At 42.9% G+C, this 16,235-nt stretch overlaps 1 protein-coding gene across 1 annotated transcript in view; it reads right to left on the bottom strand.

The window, feature by feature from the left end:
- Positions 1-553: 553 nt before the first annotated feature.
- Positions 554-16,235, bottom strand: part of LOC107283102 (C-Jun-amino-terminal kinase-interacting protein 3-like) — a 35,263-nt gene continuing 19,581 nt past the window's right edge. The window contains exons 16-27 of the mRNA XM_015810950.2: positions 14,587-14,670; positions 13,508-13,561; positions 12,059-12,221; positions 10,601-10,751; positions 9,280-9,360; positions 9,091-9,158; positions 8,415-8,563; positions 7,447-7,618; positions 5,981-6,091; positions 5,774-5,893; positions 1,369-1,485; positions 554-947 (exon numbers count right to left, since the gene is read on the bottom strand). Coding sequence (XP_015666436.2) covers positions 847-947; positions 1,369-1,485; positions 5,774-5,893; positions 5,981-6,091; positions 7,447-7,618; positions 8,415-8,563; positions 9,091-9,158; positions 9,280-9,360; positions 10,601-10,751; positions 12,059-12,221; positions 13,508-13,561; positions 14,587-14,670 — 1,371 coding nt within the window. The 3' untranslated portion in view covers positions 554-846. The remainder of the gene's footprint in view (positions 948-1,368; positions 1,486-5,773; positions 5,894-5,980; positions 6,092-7,446; positions 7,619-8,414; positions 8,564-9,090; positions 9,159-9,279; positions 9,361-10,600; positions 10,752-12,058; positions 12,222-13,507; positions 13,562-14,586; positions 14,671-16,235) is intronic.

Raw genomic sequence — 16,235 nt, forward strand, 5'->3', positions numbered from 1 at the left:
AAACGGGGTGGGGTGGAGTGGGGTGGGGAGAGGGGTCTTGAAGCAAATGCATCTTTAAAGAGTTCCAGGCAGGATTTGGTTAACTCCAAGGGGCAAAGGGGGTGGAGAAGGACTGGTGTAATCCCTGTTGCAATTCCAGAGCAAGGACAAGGAAGCTCCCCCTTGAGGTCTCTTTGAGTAATGCAGCAGTTTACTTCAACAGGCTTCATCAGTTCTATTCCCAAATGTCCACATTTACTAGAAGTAGAAAAGCATCAGTTTCAATCATAGTCAAGTAGGAATCCGAAAAGGAAGGAGAAGGCCTTCACTTCAACCTATGTGGGCACTGCTTCTCTTCCAGATTATTTCCCAGTTTTTGGCAGTTTCAGCTCCAATTATTTTGAAGCTCTGCCTTCAATCCCCATTGGTACTAAACAATTCATGGCTATCAACTTCTAAGCATCTGGCCAGCAAGAGGTACATTGTTATTCTTTGTAAACCGAGAGCAGCTTGAGCAATAAAATCAGGATTTGAAGGAGTTCAGTCTATATACAAATGGCCCAATTCCAGTGTGAAAGAATGGAAATGGATGATATAAAGTAAAGGGAGGATTGGAGGAGGCACCAACTGTTCTTCTCACCAAGCCTGTTCACCAAACAGATTCCAGAGCTCCAGTGGCTTTTTCCCACCACCAGTCTCAAAAGGTAAAAAAAGTTTTATCTCAACTCTGCAAACCCCAGAGAAAGAGATGACCTGAGTCAGGGAAGAGAGCAGGAAACAGTGACAGGGAGGCAGTGCCAACATCTGGCAGTTGTGTCATTCCCTTCCAGGCAGAAGCACATGTCCCAAGTGTCCACGATCATGACCTCAGTCCTGCACCTGCCAGACAATGAGGTGGCTTCGCTCCGCTCGACGGAGGCGCGGGTTCGGGTGTAGCAGGTCACCGTAGTGCTTATCGGAGTTGTCTCCTGGACATGGAGGAAAACAGTGGCCACATTAGAAGAGATCAGGTCTACCCCAAAGGAACCACCAAGAACATTCCCGCCAACACCAACCGGGAAAAACACTAGTAAATAAACAGAAAGCAAACCCCACTTCCTTCTAGCACTGATGATGTTACTTAATTGGGTAATGAAATGTCTGGAAGAAAGCAGCTAAGCTCAGAGAGCATCAAGGACCCCACAGTTCAACCCTGAGCTACAAATTTTCTCTTTTATTGGTATCAAGAAGGACTTTTCTTTATAAAGAAATACCAATCCTGTTTCCTCCCCAGATGTGTTAATTACTGGATTATAGCACCCCACTATCTCTTGCCATTGGCCGGGGGGGGGGGGCAGAGGTGAAACTGAGTCACCTTTAGATCACTGTAGTTTCTCCATCCTTGCTTACCTATCCGGAGATTAATATACCCTTCCCCTCCACTTAGCACTAAGCTGCAAGGTTTGCTTAGTTTCTCTTGACTGTGCGATTCCTTGAGGTATTCTGCGGCAGACGGATCCACATATCCTAAAAGAATGAAAACTAGTCAGAACTATTCGAATCCCAAAAGCAGCAAAAGTGAAATGATAGCAATGATTTCCAAACCCCGTTCTGGATAGGAATAGCATCCTGACAGGGTTTGGATCCTGAGACTGAGGGAGGAATCAACTTTCTTCTTTCCTCAGAATCACACCTGGTGCTTAGAATAAATCTCTCCCATCAACAGACATTTGGACTGGCCTCAATTTGAAATCATGTTTTTTTTCTTTGAATCAAAATAGAACTGGAAGGGACCTTGGAGGTCTTCTAGTTCAACCCCCTGCTCAAGCAGGAGACCCTGTACCATTTCAGACAAGTGACTGTCCAGTCTCTTCTTAATAACCTCCAGTGGTGAAGCACCCATAACTTTGAAGGCAAACTGTTCCACTGGTTAATTGTTCTTACTGTAGAGAAGTTTCTCTTTAATTCCAGGTTGCTTCTCTCCTTGATTGGAATGGAATGGAATGGAATGGAATGGGAGTGGAATGGGAGTGGAGTGGAGTAGGAGTAGAGTAGAGTAGAGTAGAGTAGAGTAGAGTAGAGTAGAGTAGAGTAGAGTAGAGTAGAGTAGAATAGAGTAGAATAGAATAGAATAGAAGCTGGAAGGGACCTTGGAGGTCTTCTAGTCCAGCCCCCTGCTCAAGCAGGAGGACCTATACTATCTCAGACAAATGACTGTCTAGCCCAGGGGTAGGCAACCTTGGCTCTTTTATGACTTGTGGACTTCAACTCCCAGAATTCCTGAGCCAGTCATAAAAGAGCCAAGGTTGCCTACCCCTGGTCTAGCCTCTTCTTAAAAATCTCCAGCGATGGAGCACCTACGATTTCTGGAGGCAAGCTGTTCCACTGGTTAACTGTCCTTATTTCTTAATTCCAGGTTGCTTAGTTTTAGATTAGTTTTCATCCATTGTTTCTTGTCCTGCCCTCTTGCTTTGGAAAACAAGTTGCCCCCCTCCTCTTTGTGGCAGCCCCTCAGATACTGGAATATTGCTATCATGTCCCCCTCTAGTCCTTCTTTTCTCTAGACTAGCCAAACCCAAATTCTGCAACCGTTCTTCATATGTTTTAGTTTCCTTTAATCAACTCAAGTACTTTGTGCACCTAATGAGAAGGAAGGACTCACTGGAGAAGAGCCTGATGCTGGGAAAGATTGAGGGCAATAGAAGAAGGGGACGACAGAGAATGAGGTGGCTGGATGGAGTCACTGAAGCAATAGGAGTGAGCTTAAATGGACTCCAGAAGATGGTAGAGAACAGGAAGATCTGGAGGAACATTGTCCATGGGGTCGCAATGGGCCGGACATGACTTTGCAACTAACAACAACAACAACAACAACAAAAATCATCTTAGTTGTTCTTCTTTGTACTTTTCCCAAAGTCTCAACATCTTTTCTGTGAGAGGTCAATTCAGCACGGTCACCCCAAAAGGCACAAAATTCTGCCCCATAGTACAGGTAGTCCTCGGCTTACAACAGCTCATTTAGTGACCATTCAAAGTGCAATGGCACTGACAAAAATGCCTTATGACCTTTTTTCACACTTGTGGCCATTGCAGCATCCCCAGGGTCACGTGATCAAAATTCAGACGCTTGGCAGCTGACTCACACTTATGACAGTTGCAGTGTCTCAGGGTCATGCGATGACCTTTTGTGACCTTCTGACAAAAAAAATCAAGGGGGAAGCAACCGCATCACTAACTTAACAACTGCAGTGATTCACTTAACAGCTGTAGCAAGAAAGGTGATAAAATGGGGCAAAATTCACTTAACAGCTGTCTAGCTTGGCAACAGATATTTTGGGCTCGATAGTGGTCATAAGTCAAGGACCACCTGTAGGTAGAAGTAGAGGAAGACAGATTTGAGAAGAACGGCTTTTGATCTTCTTGTTGCTGTCGTTGTCATATATAAGAGCAAAGTTACAATAAATGATAACAGTCACAAGGTTACTCTAAGCCAGTGGTTCTCAACCTTTTTAATGCCGCGACCCCAACCGGTCGTAAGTCGAGGACTAAACCGGTCGTAAGTCGAGGACTAAACCGGTCGTAAGTCGAGGACTAAACCGGTCGTAAGTCGAGGACTAACCAACCGGTCGTAAGTCGAGGACTTTCCCTGCCCGGGAGCGCCGTGCATGCATGGTTCCGCCCCCTGCGCCGGCCGAGGCGTAGCTGGCAAGCGGCAGAGACGGAGCAGGCCGACCACCAGCTGGCCCAGCCCAAGGGAGGTAAGGCACCCGCCGGAAAAGGGGAAAAAATGGCGGACAAAAAAAATGGCGGACAGCCTTGCTTGGCGACCCCCGTGAAATGGTCGATCGACCCCAAATGGGGTCCCAACCCACAGGTTGAGAACCACTGCTCTAAGCACAGACCTGAAAGGACTTACTTATGCAGTACCCACAATGGAAGAATGGATGGTGAAATTAATGAAGTTGGTGGACAGGGCAAAATTGAATGGGTTGATTAAAGAAAAGATTGTATTCTACTTTTATTTCTATTTGGAAACCATTCTTGGATATTTTGCTTGAAACGGAAAGAAACAGAATTTTAACCTTGGAATGTGATGACTAGACCTGTTTACAACTTGAGAAATACAGTGTGCTATGATTTACCCTATTTCAAAAGGTTATTGTATTTCATTATTTGTATCTACCAAAGAAAGTCAGAAGTTATTCTTTTCTAAAGCTTTCTGCCCCCTTTTGTCTGTATTGCCCAAATTTGCTTTTTCCCTATGCTTCCCTCTTTCTTTTTAATTGTTTTTTCTATGCCTTTTCTGTATATATACCTTTTTTAAAATCTAATTAATTTTTTTGTGGAAAAAAAGGAATGGCTTATGATGCAGCTCTAGATATTCCTGCTAGTTTAGGCCTGTGTTTTTCAACCTTGGTAACTTTAAGATGTATGGACTTCAACTCCCAGAATTCTGGAAATTGAAGTCCATCTTAAATTTTCTAAGATTGAGAAACACTGGATTAGACTCATCCATATATGCCCTTCCTTTCCTATTCTCCTTTCTAGTCATTTTTGCTATTTTCTTTATTACTTTTAATATTATTTTCTTTATTACTATTTTTTTATCCGATGTTTTCTCTATTTATATGATCTATGGTACCTACGTCTTTCTTTTATTAAAACTGTCTTTTTGCTGTATGATAGGATAAATTGTCTTTCGGTGTATGACCAAATAAATAAATAAGGCACCCACTTAACCTTGTCTTTTAGAGCTTTGGCTAACTTATTTTTTTTCCCTATTTATTTTAATGAATGGCATTTTAGGCAATGAGGGAGGGGAACTAAAACCTAAACTGAAAATGAATTGCTCCACCCTGCTCCTTCTAATTGTTATTTAGGTTAGATGTTTTATTGATTTTAGCTTTTGTAGTGTTTTTTTTTTTACTTGTATTGTGAATAACCCCTGGAATAAAAGCTAATGAAGGTAGTATATCAAAACTATTTGATAAATAAGGCCATTAAACATTATTAGCCAGAAAAATATAGTATTAACTTGCACTTTCATAGGGTCCCAGGGGAGGGTAACCTTTTCTGCAGCCAGTGTGGAAATGCATGCTATTCACCATGAGGCAAATTAGATTTCTTCCAAGCAGAAGGCAAAAAAAAAAGAAAGAAAAAAAAGGTAAACTGCCCACAAATTAACCAATATGGACTTTCTGGTTGCCTCTGCCAATCTGGCCATTTGTTAAATATATGGCCACAGATGTGCCCAAAATTAACAAATCAAGTACATGGTACACACACACACACACACACACACACACACACACACACACACAGACAGAAAGCAAATTGACAGAAGCTGCAGTTTAGAATCCTATTTCTTGCTGCCCCACCCGTGAATCAGAATTGTAGAAAATCAGGATGCAGCCCTTATTCAATGGCACAAAAGCCAGGTTTTCTTGGCACAGAATCTACACCCTTTGCTCACACTGATTAAAGACACAACCCACTGCCCTGCAAGGCAAGACATTGTATCAGTCAACCACTGAAGTTTCACTCAGTCCATTTTAAACACATTTTAAACAATCTCACTGAATTTAGCATTTTCTGCCTACGCTTGGTCTCAACTTCCCAGCCAAGATGCTGACATGAGTGCCTTGTTTATCACAACCCCCGCTTCCTTCCTCCTCCTCTGTTGTTTCTCCCACGCCAGGAAAATCTGTAAACATCTCAGGGAAGAAACTTGTCATATTTTGCTAAACTGTCACGGGCACGGGTAGCTCTTGCTGAAAAATCAAGAAATGGTTTTCCAATGTTTCTTGCAGACTACCTGGGACAGAGACAAAGAAACGGACAGCATCACGGTGCCCATGGTAGCTGATCTGGGCTTGCTCCATAGCACAATAAGGGATACCAGAAGAGGGAGAAGTCTCCAAGCTTTCGGAAAATTCTGCAAGGAAACAGGAAAAACCATCTCAGAACTAAACAGCCCAGCTATGAATTTCCCCCACAATCAGAAGGAGACGTATTTGCTTACCGGAGACAAAAGGCACAGATATAATGGTGCCACCGGATGTGCCAACCCACAGCCGCTTTCCAAAAGCACCAAGAGCTGAGATGTTCAAGGCTAAGATAACACTGCTGGGCCCTGGAGGATGAGGAAGAGAAAGCAGGGTGAGCTTGTATATAATTGACAGACTGGCACTGAGGATGTTACCTAGTTTGGTTAATGAAACAACTGCAAGAAAACAACCAAGCGCAGAGAGCACCAAGGAACGCTCAGAGATGCTGAGGCACATTATCCCTGTCATGATGACTGCGAATTCTGGAGGTGGTGCACCCCAACCTGAGCACCAAGTTGGAGAAGGCCATTCAAGGTTGGTTTCTTTTTCTCTTTCTTTCTTTCTTTCTTTCTTTCTTTCTTTCTTTCTTTCTTTCTTTCTTTCTTTCTTTCTTTCTTTCTTTCTTTTCTTTCTTTCTTTCTTTTCTTTCTTTCTTTTTCTCTCTCTCTTTCTTTTCTCCTCCTTCTCCTCCTCCTCCTCTCCCTCCATCTTCGTCTTCTCCTACATTTATGTGCCATCTGATTCCCAATAACTCTGGGCATCTCAAACCAGATCTCCTGTCTAGATCCACACATGATTTATGACAAGAATGGATATAGGCCAGGGGTCCCCAACCCCGGTCCGTGGATCGGTACTGGCCACGGCATGCCAGCAACCGGGCTGCACAAACAAGCAAAGCCACATCCGCGGGATGCAGGCAGCACACAAAACCACACTCCCTCCAGTCCGCAGAAAAATCTCTCTCCGCATAACTGGTCCCTGGTGCCCAAAAGGTTGGGGACCTCTGATATAGGCAACTTGTGCCTCTCCAAGTATTGCTAAATTACAATTTCCAACAGCCCCAGTCAATGTGGGCCGCAAGAAGAAATGCTGGGAGCCGTCCTTCTGTGACATTCGAAGGACCTAATCCTGGTCCAGGAATTCCATCTACAACAGATGATCTAAGAAATGGAGTCCACAATAGTGAAGGAGCTTTCTGTAAAAATTCTAATCCTTCAACAACCCTCCATTGCTGCATATTCTTCTAGCAACCAGAGCAGCTTGCAGATCATGTCCTGCCTAATTTACTCCTTCCCATCCTTTCACAGAGTTTCTCAACCTCAACTTTAAGAGGTGTGGACTTCAACTCCCAGAATTCCCCAGCCAGCATGTTCTGCAATATCCAAGATCCTGCCTCTTGGTGCCCTCTGGTTCCTGACACAGTCATATACAAAAGAACAAGTCCACCTGAAGGTCCAATTAAACTGATTTCTTGCTAATCATGCCTATGTGTAGGAATCTTCTCAACTAACATTTATCACCTGTTTGGAGTTAGATAAGGGTCAATGGGATTCAAGGGAAGTTGGACTTGGTTCACTTATGGCTACATAGAGATTCTAGGCTGATCCCTCTTTTAACTCCACCCTCGGGTTCTGTCTTTCCTTTTCCTATAGCCACCCACCAAATGTGCGGCTGATGAAGGGCTCCAATTCCACTTCCTGCAGTGGCTGCCCCGTCTCTGCGTGGAGAAGGCGCAGAGTGGTCTCCAGACGGACTGAAACCCAGATGCCACCACCAGCTGCTGCCATGTGCCGGACATGGCTTTCAGGGTGTGAAGTCACTTCAAAGTATCGCTGGAAGGAAGGAAAAGAAATTGGTAGCAGGGAACAAGATTCAAACAATAGGCATGCCAATTTTCTCTGGTGTGGATGCAGGGAGTCTTTGGCCTGTTGGTTGGGCAAGGACTCTTTTGAACACAGGCAGTCCTCGGCTTACAATCAGTCAGTTTAGTGATCCTTCAAAGTTATAAAGCCACTGAAAAAAGTGACTTATAATTGTTTTTCACATTTATGACCGCTGCAGCATCCCCATGCTCATGTGGTCACAATTCTACTAAGAATGCTAACATCGGATGTTTCGCATTGACAACAGATGGAAATGTAGCCATCTTTTTCCCTTTCGCTTTTAGAGTTAGGTGATGCTGGGGAGGGGGTGTGAATGAGAGTCTAGCTAGAGGTAACAACACGAAACCTAGCGTGAGAATCAACGTTATTGAGCCCAGAGCTGATAAAGAATTGGCGAGCTGGAGAACTGGAGAGGAAGCTCGTGCTTCAAGCTAATTGGGGAATGTGATTTATGACTGTTAATTGGAGGAGGGAATTGTGCTTTGATGCTATGTGCCCAGGGGAGGAGAATTCAGTTTTTGGCTTTGATTATGGAGTGCCAATATTATGCTACTTGAATAAAAGATTCTTTAAGGTAAATAATGCCTTGAAGTTCTTTTGAAGAGTTTCATCTGTCAGAACCATGGCAGTGGATGTAGTGGATTCCTGTGATCTCAATCTGTTCCAGCCCCATCTGAGTTTTCCACTGTACAATTCCTTGGTTTCCACAACTTCCAGTAATGGCCTCATGTCTCAGCAGGCTCACCTGAATGCGAGCGGTTCGAGGATCCAGCAGGTAGATTCGATTTCCGTAACCGCACCAGAGCCAATTAAACACAGGGATGATGCAACGAATGGAGCGCCGTGGCCTTCCCAATTCAACCAGGCGTGGGGAGTGCAGATCCCAGTTGCGATCTAAGAAAAGGCTGAGTTATTATACTGTAAGCCGCCCAAAGTCACCTTGAACTGTGAGATGGGCAGCATATAAGTTTAATAAATAAGTGAATAAAATAAGGATCAAGTCCCACATAAGTTGGGCAAAATCAAGGAAGCAACATCTACACAGACTTCAGTAAGGTATCTTTAATGCTAGTCTTTGGGTAACTATAGAATCTTGGAACCTGCAAGAATTTTCAATCCTCGTTTACAATGTGTTTGTTAAGGCAGAATCTCTTGGAAATGCTTCTTCCCAGATTTCTTGCTACTTCGGCTTCATTGCTGTTACGGTAGTAAGACAGGCTGTCAATTGACTCACATTATGTCTCTTGATTATTTATGACTATCTATCCTTCTGTCAGTTTCCTAGCCTCTATGCATTTATGACTATTTATCCTTCTGTCAGCTTCCTAGCCTCTATGCATTCTCTCTCATCAAGACATTAAGGAGAAGGTCTCAACCATGGGGGAAATGGGGAGGGAAGGAATCCAAGCAGCAGGACCTACCTGCGTTCCGATGGAATATAGCCAGAGAGCCATCAGCAAGGGCAGCTACAACGCGGCCTTGGGTATGCCTGGAACATATAGGGCAAAAATAACACAAAGGCACGTTTTACTAGCACTATAATGGGAAGGCAGGCAGTTTCCACCGAGGATACTCAACTTTCAGCCAGTGGGCAAGACTTGCATACTCACACAATACAATGGACAGCCTCCTTCAAACGTGCTTTGCCTTGGCAACATCGCCAGTCAGTCACAGCAGAATGAATGTAGATACTGTAAAACAGAAAGAAATAGCAAAAAGAAGAGGAATATGCAACAGAATTATCAGACCCCTCCACCCAACTCTGCCACTAGCACAGTACCACTTTCAGCCAGGACTTCTATCTTCCCATTCGTTAAAGGTAAAGGCTTCCCCTGTCCATTTGTGTTTGACTCTAGGGCAGGGGTCCTCAACCTTGGCAACTTTAAGACTTGTGGACTTCAACTCCCAGAATTTCTCAGCCAACTTTGCTGGGAGTTGAAATCCACAAGTCTTAAAGTTGCCAAGGTTGAGGACCCATGCTCTAGGGCAGGGGTAGGCAACCTTGGCTCTTTTATGACTCGTGGACTTCAACTCCCAGAATTCCTGAGCCAGCTGAGCCACCATCCTGCTCTAGGGGATGGTGCTCAACTCCATTTGTTAGCCAAGGGAACGAGTATTGTCTGAAGATGATTCCATGGTCATTTGGCCAGCATGACTACATGCTGAGGCGCATGGAATGCTGTTACCTTCCCACTGAAGTGGTACCTATTTATCTACTCACATTTGCAAGCTTTCAAACTGCTAGGTGGGCAAGAGCTGGGACTCACCCCATTGCACAGCACCCAGATTTTGAACTTGAGCTGTCAGCTTTCTAGTTGACAAGCTCAGCATCTTTAACCAATGAGCCATCGCACCCTCCCCCATTCATTAAATATTCGTATTTGGGAGACAGCATTAAAGTCTCTGCTATCACAGTTCCTTTCCAATATGGGGTATATTCAGGGTGCATACAGTCCTTGACTTATGACCATTCATTTACCCATCATTCAAAGTTACAATGGCACTGAAAATTTACAACTAGGTGAGCTTCCCGAAGGGCTTGTGACAAGCAAAGTCAATGAAGGAAGCCAGATTCACACAATGAACACATGATCTATTTAATGACCATGGTGATTTATTTAAAGACTGCAGTAATAGTGGGACTGAGTTAATGACCACATCACTTAGTAATGGAGGTTCCAGTCCCAATTGTGGCCATAAATCAAGGACCATCTGTGAAAGCAGGTGACCTTTACATTCTCCCAAGAATGACACCTCCATCCTCAGGACGGCAGGTAAAATCACAGTGTAACAGTAACAACAAGAAGAAAATGGTAGGAAGAGAGGAGGAGGACAGGAAGAGCCAGATGCTGCCTGAAGCAACTCAACATAGACAGGAGTGGCGTATTATATCAGACACGTTCATTTCTTCCCCACTTCAATCTCCATTACCAGCCTTCCTGGGTCCCAATCCAGACAGTGGGTTCTCTGCCAACTTCCTCCGTTTCCCTTGCTTCTTCATCACTGTCAGATCGGGGTGCCAAAGGGTCTTCAAGGATCTCTGGCCCTTCCAATGGCTTTTCACCAACAAGTGCTGTCAGACCTATAGAAGAAGAGGGAAAGCAACATTAGGGAAAGGAACGCTTATCTATTAGGAACCCAGAACACATTGGGACACCTCGCTTTGAAATCTCACAGCTAGTCTGAGATTCCTTCAAAGCAACTAGACCGGTGTTTCCCAACCTCAGCAACTTTAAGATGGGTAGACTTCAACTCTAGGCTTCTTTTTTTCAGAGACATGTAGATATGTCTAAGTTTGAGAATAAACATCAACAATCCAAAAAGCACTGAAGGATGAAAGACTCAATCTAGAACAGAGGTCTTCAGGCTTGGCCCTTTTATGACTTGTGGACTTCAACTCCCAGAATTCTTCAGCCAGGCACGCTGGCTGAGGAATTCTGGGGAGTTGAAGTCCACAAGTCATAAAAGGGCCAAGTTTGAAGACCCCTGATCTAGAAAAATTTCATTGGAAGAAAACTTTAGACACTTTTGATATAGAGCCTGTCTTACACCAAGTACATGTGGCAAGTGGTGTCCATATAGATTAAAAGCTGAGTTTTCAGGCTCCATAGCTGAGCTACAGTTTTCTTCCCAAATAGGTTACATTGAGATTTGAAACTCAAAACTACTCTAAACTCATATCTCCAAGCCAAACAACCAACACAAATATGCCCGTCCAATTATTGTGTTACGTAAAAGAACTGAAAATTACATGTAGATTGTGCCCAATTTACTCAGGCTGAATTTGCATGACAGATTCCGCCAGATCACCTCAAGGCCAACTGACTCATTTGTATAATACACAAAGTTTATAGTTTATTTTAATCTTGGTTTGGCTTAGCGTGTTTCCAAACCCATCCCGTTTAGTTAGTTTATAATTCAATTAATCGTGAAAATCCAGAGAATGAGTTTGCAATTAATTGAATTAATCGTGAAAATCCGGAGAACAAATGATACTGGAGAGAGCCTTCCTAGGAAGATTGATTCCCACTCAAGATATGTGTACAACTCAGGTTAAACTGCAGCCCCTAAAAAAAACCCAGTTAGGTAGAGTCAAAATCTGAATTGGAAATGGCAAGAAAAAAGATTTTTAATAGGCTGATACCCATTGTGTCCCTTAAATTCCTCTCACACCCCACAAATCAGGTCAATTTTTCCATTAAATCCTACTCCCCAAACTCTTTATCAAAAAAAAAAATGGCTGAAAGTTTTGACCCCATTTACCCAGGGTCTCCTGACCTCACTGGAAGTGTCTCACTCCTGGGCATTTGGGACCACAGAATCCTGTACTGTTCTCCCTACTTCTTTAGACAATTTCTAAATTCCCACCTCCCAATTCATCTCACTGACCAGGAACACAAGCCATGGAGAGGATGTGAATTCCAGGCAGCACAAAGTGTTCCAGGAGCTGGTTAGTATTGGGAGCATTGAAGAGGGTCACTTCGCTGGCGGAGTGGGTCCCAGCAGCCACCCACAGCTGAGACCTGCCGGAAGAGCTGCCATGGGGGGTATCCTGAAAGGAAATGAAGAGAAGGGTCAGGAAGAGGCAGGCACTCATAAACCCATCTTCCCATCTTCAAGCCATCTTATCTAAGATTTCAAGCAATCTGAAATCTTAGATAAGATGGCGGGAAATCTTGCACCAACGATTTTTTTTCTAACTGTACAGCCATCATTTGGGTCTTCTGTGCCACAAGATGCACTTGCTCAGGTAAATATAATAAATATCCCCTGAGAATGTAACTTTTCAAGGCCTGAATTGTCCAATAGCAAGGATTTACAGGTAGTCCTCGACTTACAACCTTTTGTGAGTGACTTATGACCATTTTTCACACTTATGACCCTTGCAGCATCCCCATGGTCACATGATGAAAATTCAAATTCACATGATCACTTGGCAATTGACTCATATTTATAACAGTCGTCGTGTTCAGGAGTCATGTGATCAGATTTTGCAACCGTCAGACAAGCAAAATCAATGGGGAAAGATTCACTTTATAACTGTGTTATAAGTTCTCAACTTACAACAGTTCACTTAGTGACCGTTCAAATTTACAGTGGCATTAGAAAGTGACTTATGACTGTTTTTCACACTTATGACCTTTGTAGCATCCCCATGATCATGGGATCAAATTTAGATGCTTGGCAACTGACTAATATTTATGAGCGTTGCTGTGTCCCAAGGTCACATGATCACCTTTTGCAACCTTTTGACAAGCAAAACCAATGGGGTAGCCAGATTCACTTAACAACTATGTTACTAACTCATCAACTGTGGTAATTTACTTAACAACTGTGACCAGAAAGGTCGTAAAATGGGGCAAAACTCATTTAACAAATGTCTCACTTAACAACAGAAATGTTGGGCTCAATTGTGGTCATAAGTCGAGAACTACCTGTACTAACTTAACAACTTCAGTGATTCACTTAACAACTGTGGCAAGAAAGGTTGAAAAATGGGGCAAAACTCACTTAACAACCATCTCACTTAGCAACAGAAATGTTGGGCTCAGTTGTGGTCCTAAATTGAGGACTACTTGTATACCATCTAATAATAGAGTTGTACTCTCCATCTTGGCCCCATTCCAGATATGTTAGAAGAACATGTCTCATCATCCTCATAATTCTCTGCCACCATATTAGTTAGGGAATTCTGGAAATTGTGTTTCCAACACACCCAGGCAATTCCGGAAAGGCTGTATTTAAGGTTCAATTAACTCCAAACAGAAGGTCAGGTTAAAGAAATCCCAAGCATGCAAGGGGCTGGGTTGTGCAAATTTGCGAGGGAGCAGTGCTTACAATCTGTGGTGTTTCTCGAGGCTCCAGCCCAACAGATGCTGCAGCACACCAGAGCTGCAATAAGAGAGAGACAAGCATGATCTTGACATCCATCCACAAATTTTTAATTGACGTACACTCAGAAACGTTTGCTGTAACTGCAGTGAGGGTGTAAATGCAGTATATGGACAAGGTGAAAAGATCTGGCTTTACCTACAATGGACAAATGGATAGTGAAGAGATTGGAACTTGCTGAGCTGGCCAGATTGACTGCTTTACAACGGCCCAAGGTGACTTACAACTGGAGGTTACATTTATGACCATCACAGCATCCCCACAGACACAAGATCAAAATTTGGGTTCTTGGTAACTGGCATGTATTTGTGATGGTTATCATAACGGATTATGTGATCACCATTTGTAACCTTTCCAGCTGGCTTCTGACAAGCAAATTCAATGGGGGATGCCAGATACGCTTAAGAACCACACAATTCCCTTAACAACCAGGGCAAAAAGGTTGTAAAATCGGGCACAACTATCTCAACAACTGCCTTGCTTAGGGACAGAAATTCTGGCCCCCAACTACGCTCATAAGTCAATGACTGTATTAGCCCTTGCCATAACTAAAAAAACAACAGAAAAAATTGGCTTAGTTTTTATTCTATATTTTAAAAAAATACTAAAGAACAATTTTTTAAAAAAGGTGTTTGCAACAGGAATTCCCAAAGCAGATTATCCAAGAGAGGCACCAGAGAAATTAAAAGTTTTGTCTGAGCGCACAGGGGACTGCTCGGAATCTCTGCTCCATTTTGCCTCTTTCCACTCCAATCAGATGTGACTGCCTCATCCAAACCAATTGTAGCACATACACATCACACACTGACTACGTCCAATTTCTCTGCAATGGTCTCTGCTCTGGTTCCCCTAGTTTTATTCCTACCGCCTTTACCACAAATCTCTTTTATTTGCAGGCTATCACAATGACTCACAATAGTTCTATTAAGATTTACTTGATTTTGCATTACTTTTTAATTTGGGAAAAAACAACACAAAAAGCAGCCCTCAACTGTTCATGAGTTGGAGACAGCTTGCTTCATCACCTTGGTACTGGGGTCCTTCTGCTCCAGCATTCTCAGCTGCACAAGTACAGGTACCTGAGTAGTTTCGGCAGGTGGGTCCGGGCCCTGCAGCAAACAGTAACCCCATTTTAACAAGCGGAAATTTAAGTCTGAAATGTGAATAGGTCTCAACTGGGGATAGAGCCATTTTTACTGGGTAAGAAAATGTTAAAAAGCTAAGACACCATTGCTCTCCACCAGCCCCTCAGTTACAGATAGCTTTTGACATATGACTGTTTGCTTAGTGATGGTTTAAAGTTACGACTGTCTTGAAAAAGGGGACTCAGATTTAAAGCTCCAATATTTGCCCCTGTCCCATGGTCACATGACCACATTTTGGGCACGGTCATCTACACATCTACGTCTGTTGGTAGTGTCCAGTGGTCATTTGACTGTGTTTTATGATAGTTTTGATGAAAACTGGCATTTACTTCTGGTTTTCAGCAAAACCACACCATAGTGAGTTCACTTAATGATTGCAGTGCAGATTTATTTATCACCCAGTATGATTTGCTTAACAACCGCCACAAAAAGGGCCGTAAAATCATTACAGCTCCATTATAGTTGTAAGTCGGCTACCTATAATTCAGAGAATCAAATGCCAGGGCTGCATTTACCACTCCATTGCCCATTTCAGGAGTGATAAAACACGTACAGGTAAGTCCTCGACTTAAAACCATTCATTTATTGAGTGTTCAAAGTTACAAGGGCAATGAAAAAAGTGACTTATAACCATTTTCCATATTTATGACTATTAAAGCATCCCCACGGTCACATGATCAAAATTCAGACACTTGGCATCTGGAATGTATTTATGACAGTTGCTGTGTCCCAGGGTCATGTGTCGCCTTTTGTGAACTTCTGACAGGCAAAGTCAATGGGAAGTCAAATTCACTTAACAGCTGTGTTACTAACAATTGCGGTGAGTCATTTAACAACTGTAGTAAGAAAGGTCTTAAAATGGGACAAAATTCACTTAACAACTGTCTTGCTTAGCAATGGAAATTTTGGGCTCAGTTGTAGTTGTAAGTTGAGGACTATCTGTACACGATAGTACTTTTCTCCCAAGTCTTTGGTGAGGGTGACTGAAGCTCTCTTTCGTTTTGGTGGGTTTTTGGGTTTTTTTGTTTTGTTCCCATTTAATTTTTGCTGTTTTTAATTCTTCATTTTTATCTTTTTTTAAAAAAACATGTAAACTGTAACCCCTCAGAGCTGCTGGGAGGTGCATGTACATTTAAATAATAACTGGACAACTCACGACCCACTGGGTCATCCTCTCAGAAGTATTATTAGATTCCTCAATGTGTTTAACAGTGACAGAACTTCTAATGTGCTGCCTATATTCAGAGATGTGTCTGCCTTAAAAATAGCCCATGTTAAACGTTATAACACAGTCAAACATCAGCATAAGAAATGTTTTATGACATTTTGTATTATGTCATAAATTGTTTTAGGACAATGTTTATGTCATAAAATGTTTTATAAAATTTGCCAAATTTCAATTCCACAGAGTCATGGGTCCCAGATTTGGGACACATTCTCTAAGTTAGCCCATCTGAGATACCTTGGTACAAAAATTGCTGCCCTATGATGCACCATTTCGCCCAGTTAAAGGTTATGGGAATGAGAAT

This window comes from Protobothrops mucrosquamatus, unplaced genomic scaffold (assembly GCF_001527695.2).
Source record: "Protobothrops mucrosquamatus isolate PMUCROS unplaced genomic scaffold, P.Mucros_1.0 scaffold25, whole genome shotgun sequence".
NCBI classification, from domain to species: Eukaryota; Metazoa; Chordata; class Lepidosauria; order Squamata; family Viperidae; genus Protobothrops; species Protobothrops mucrosquamatus.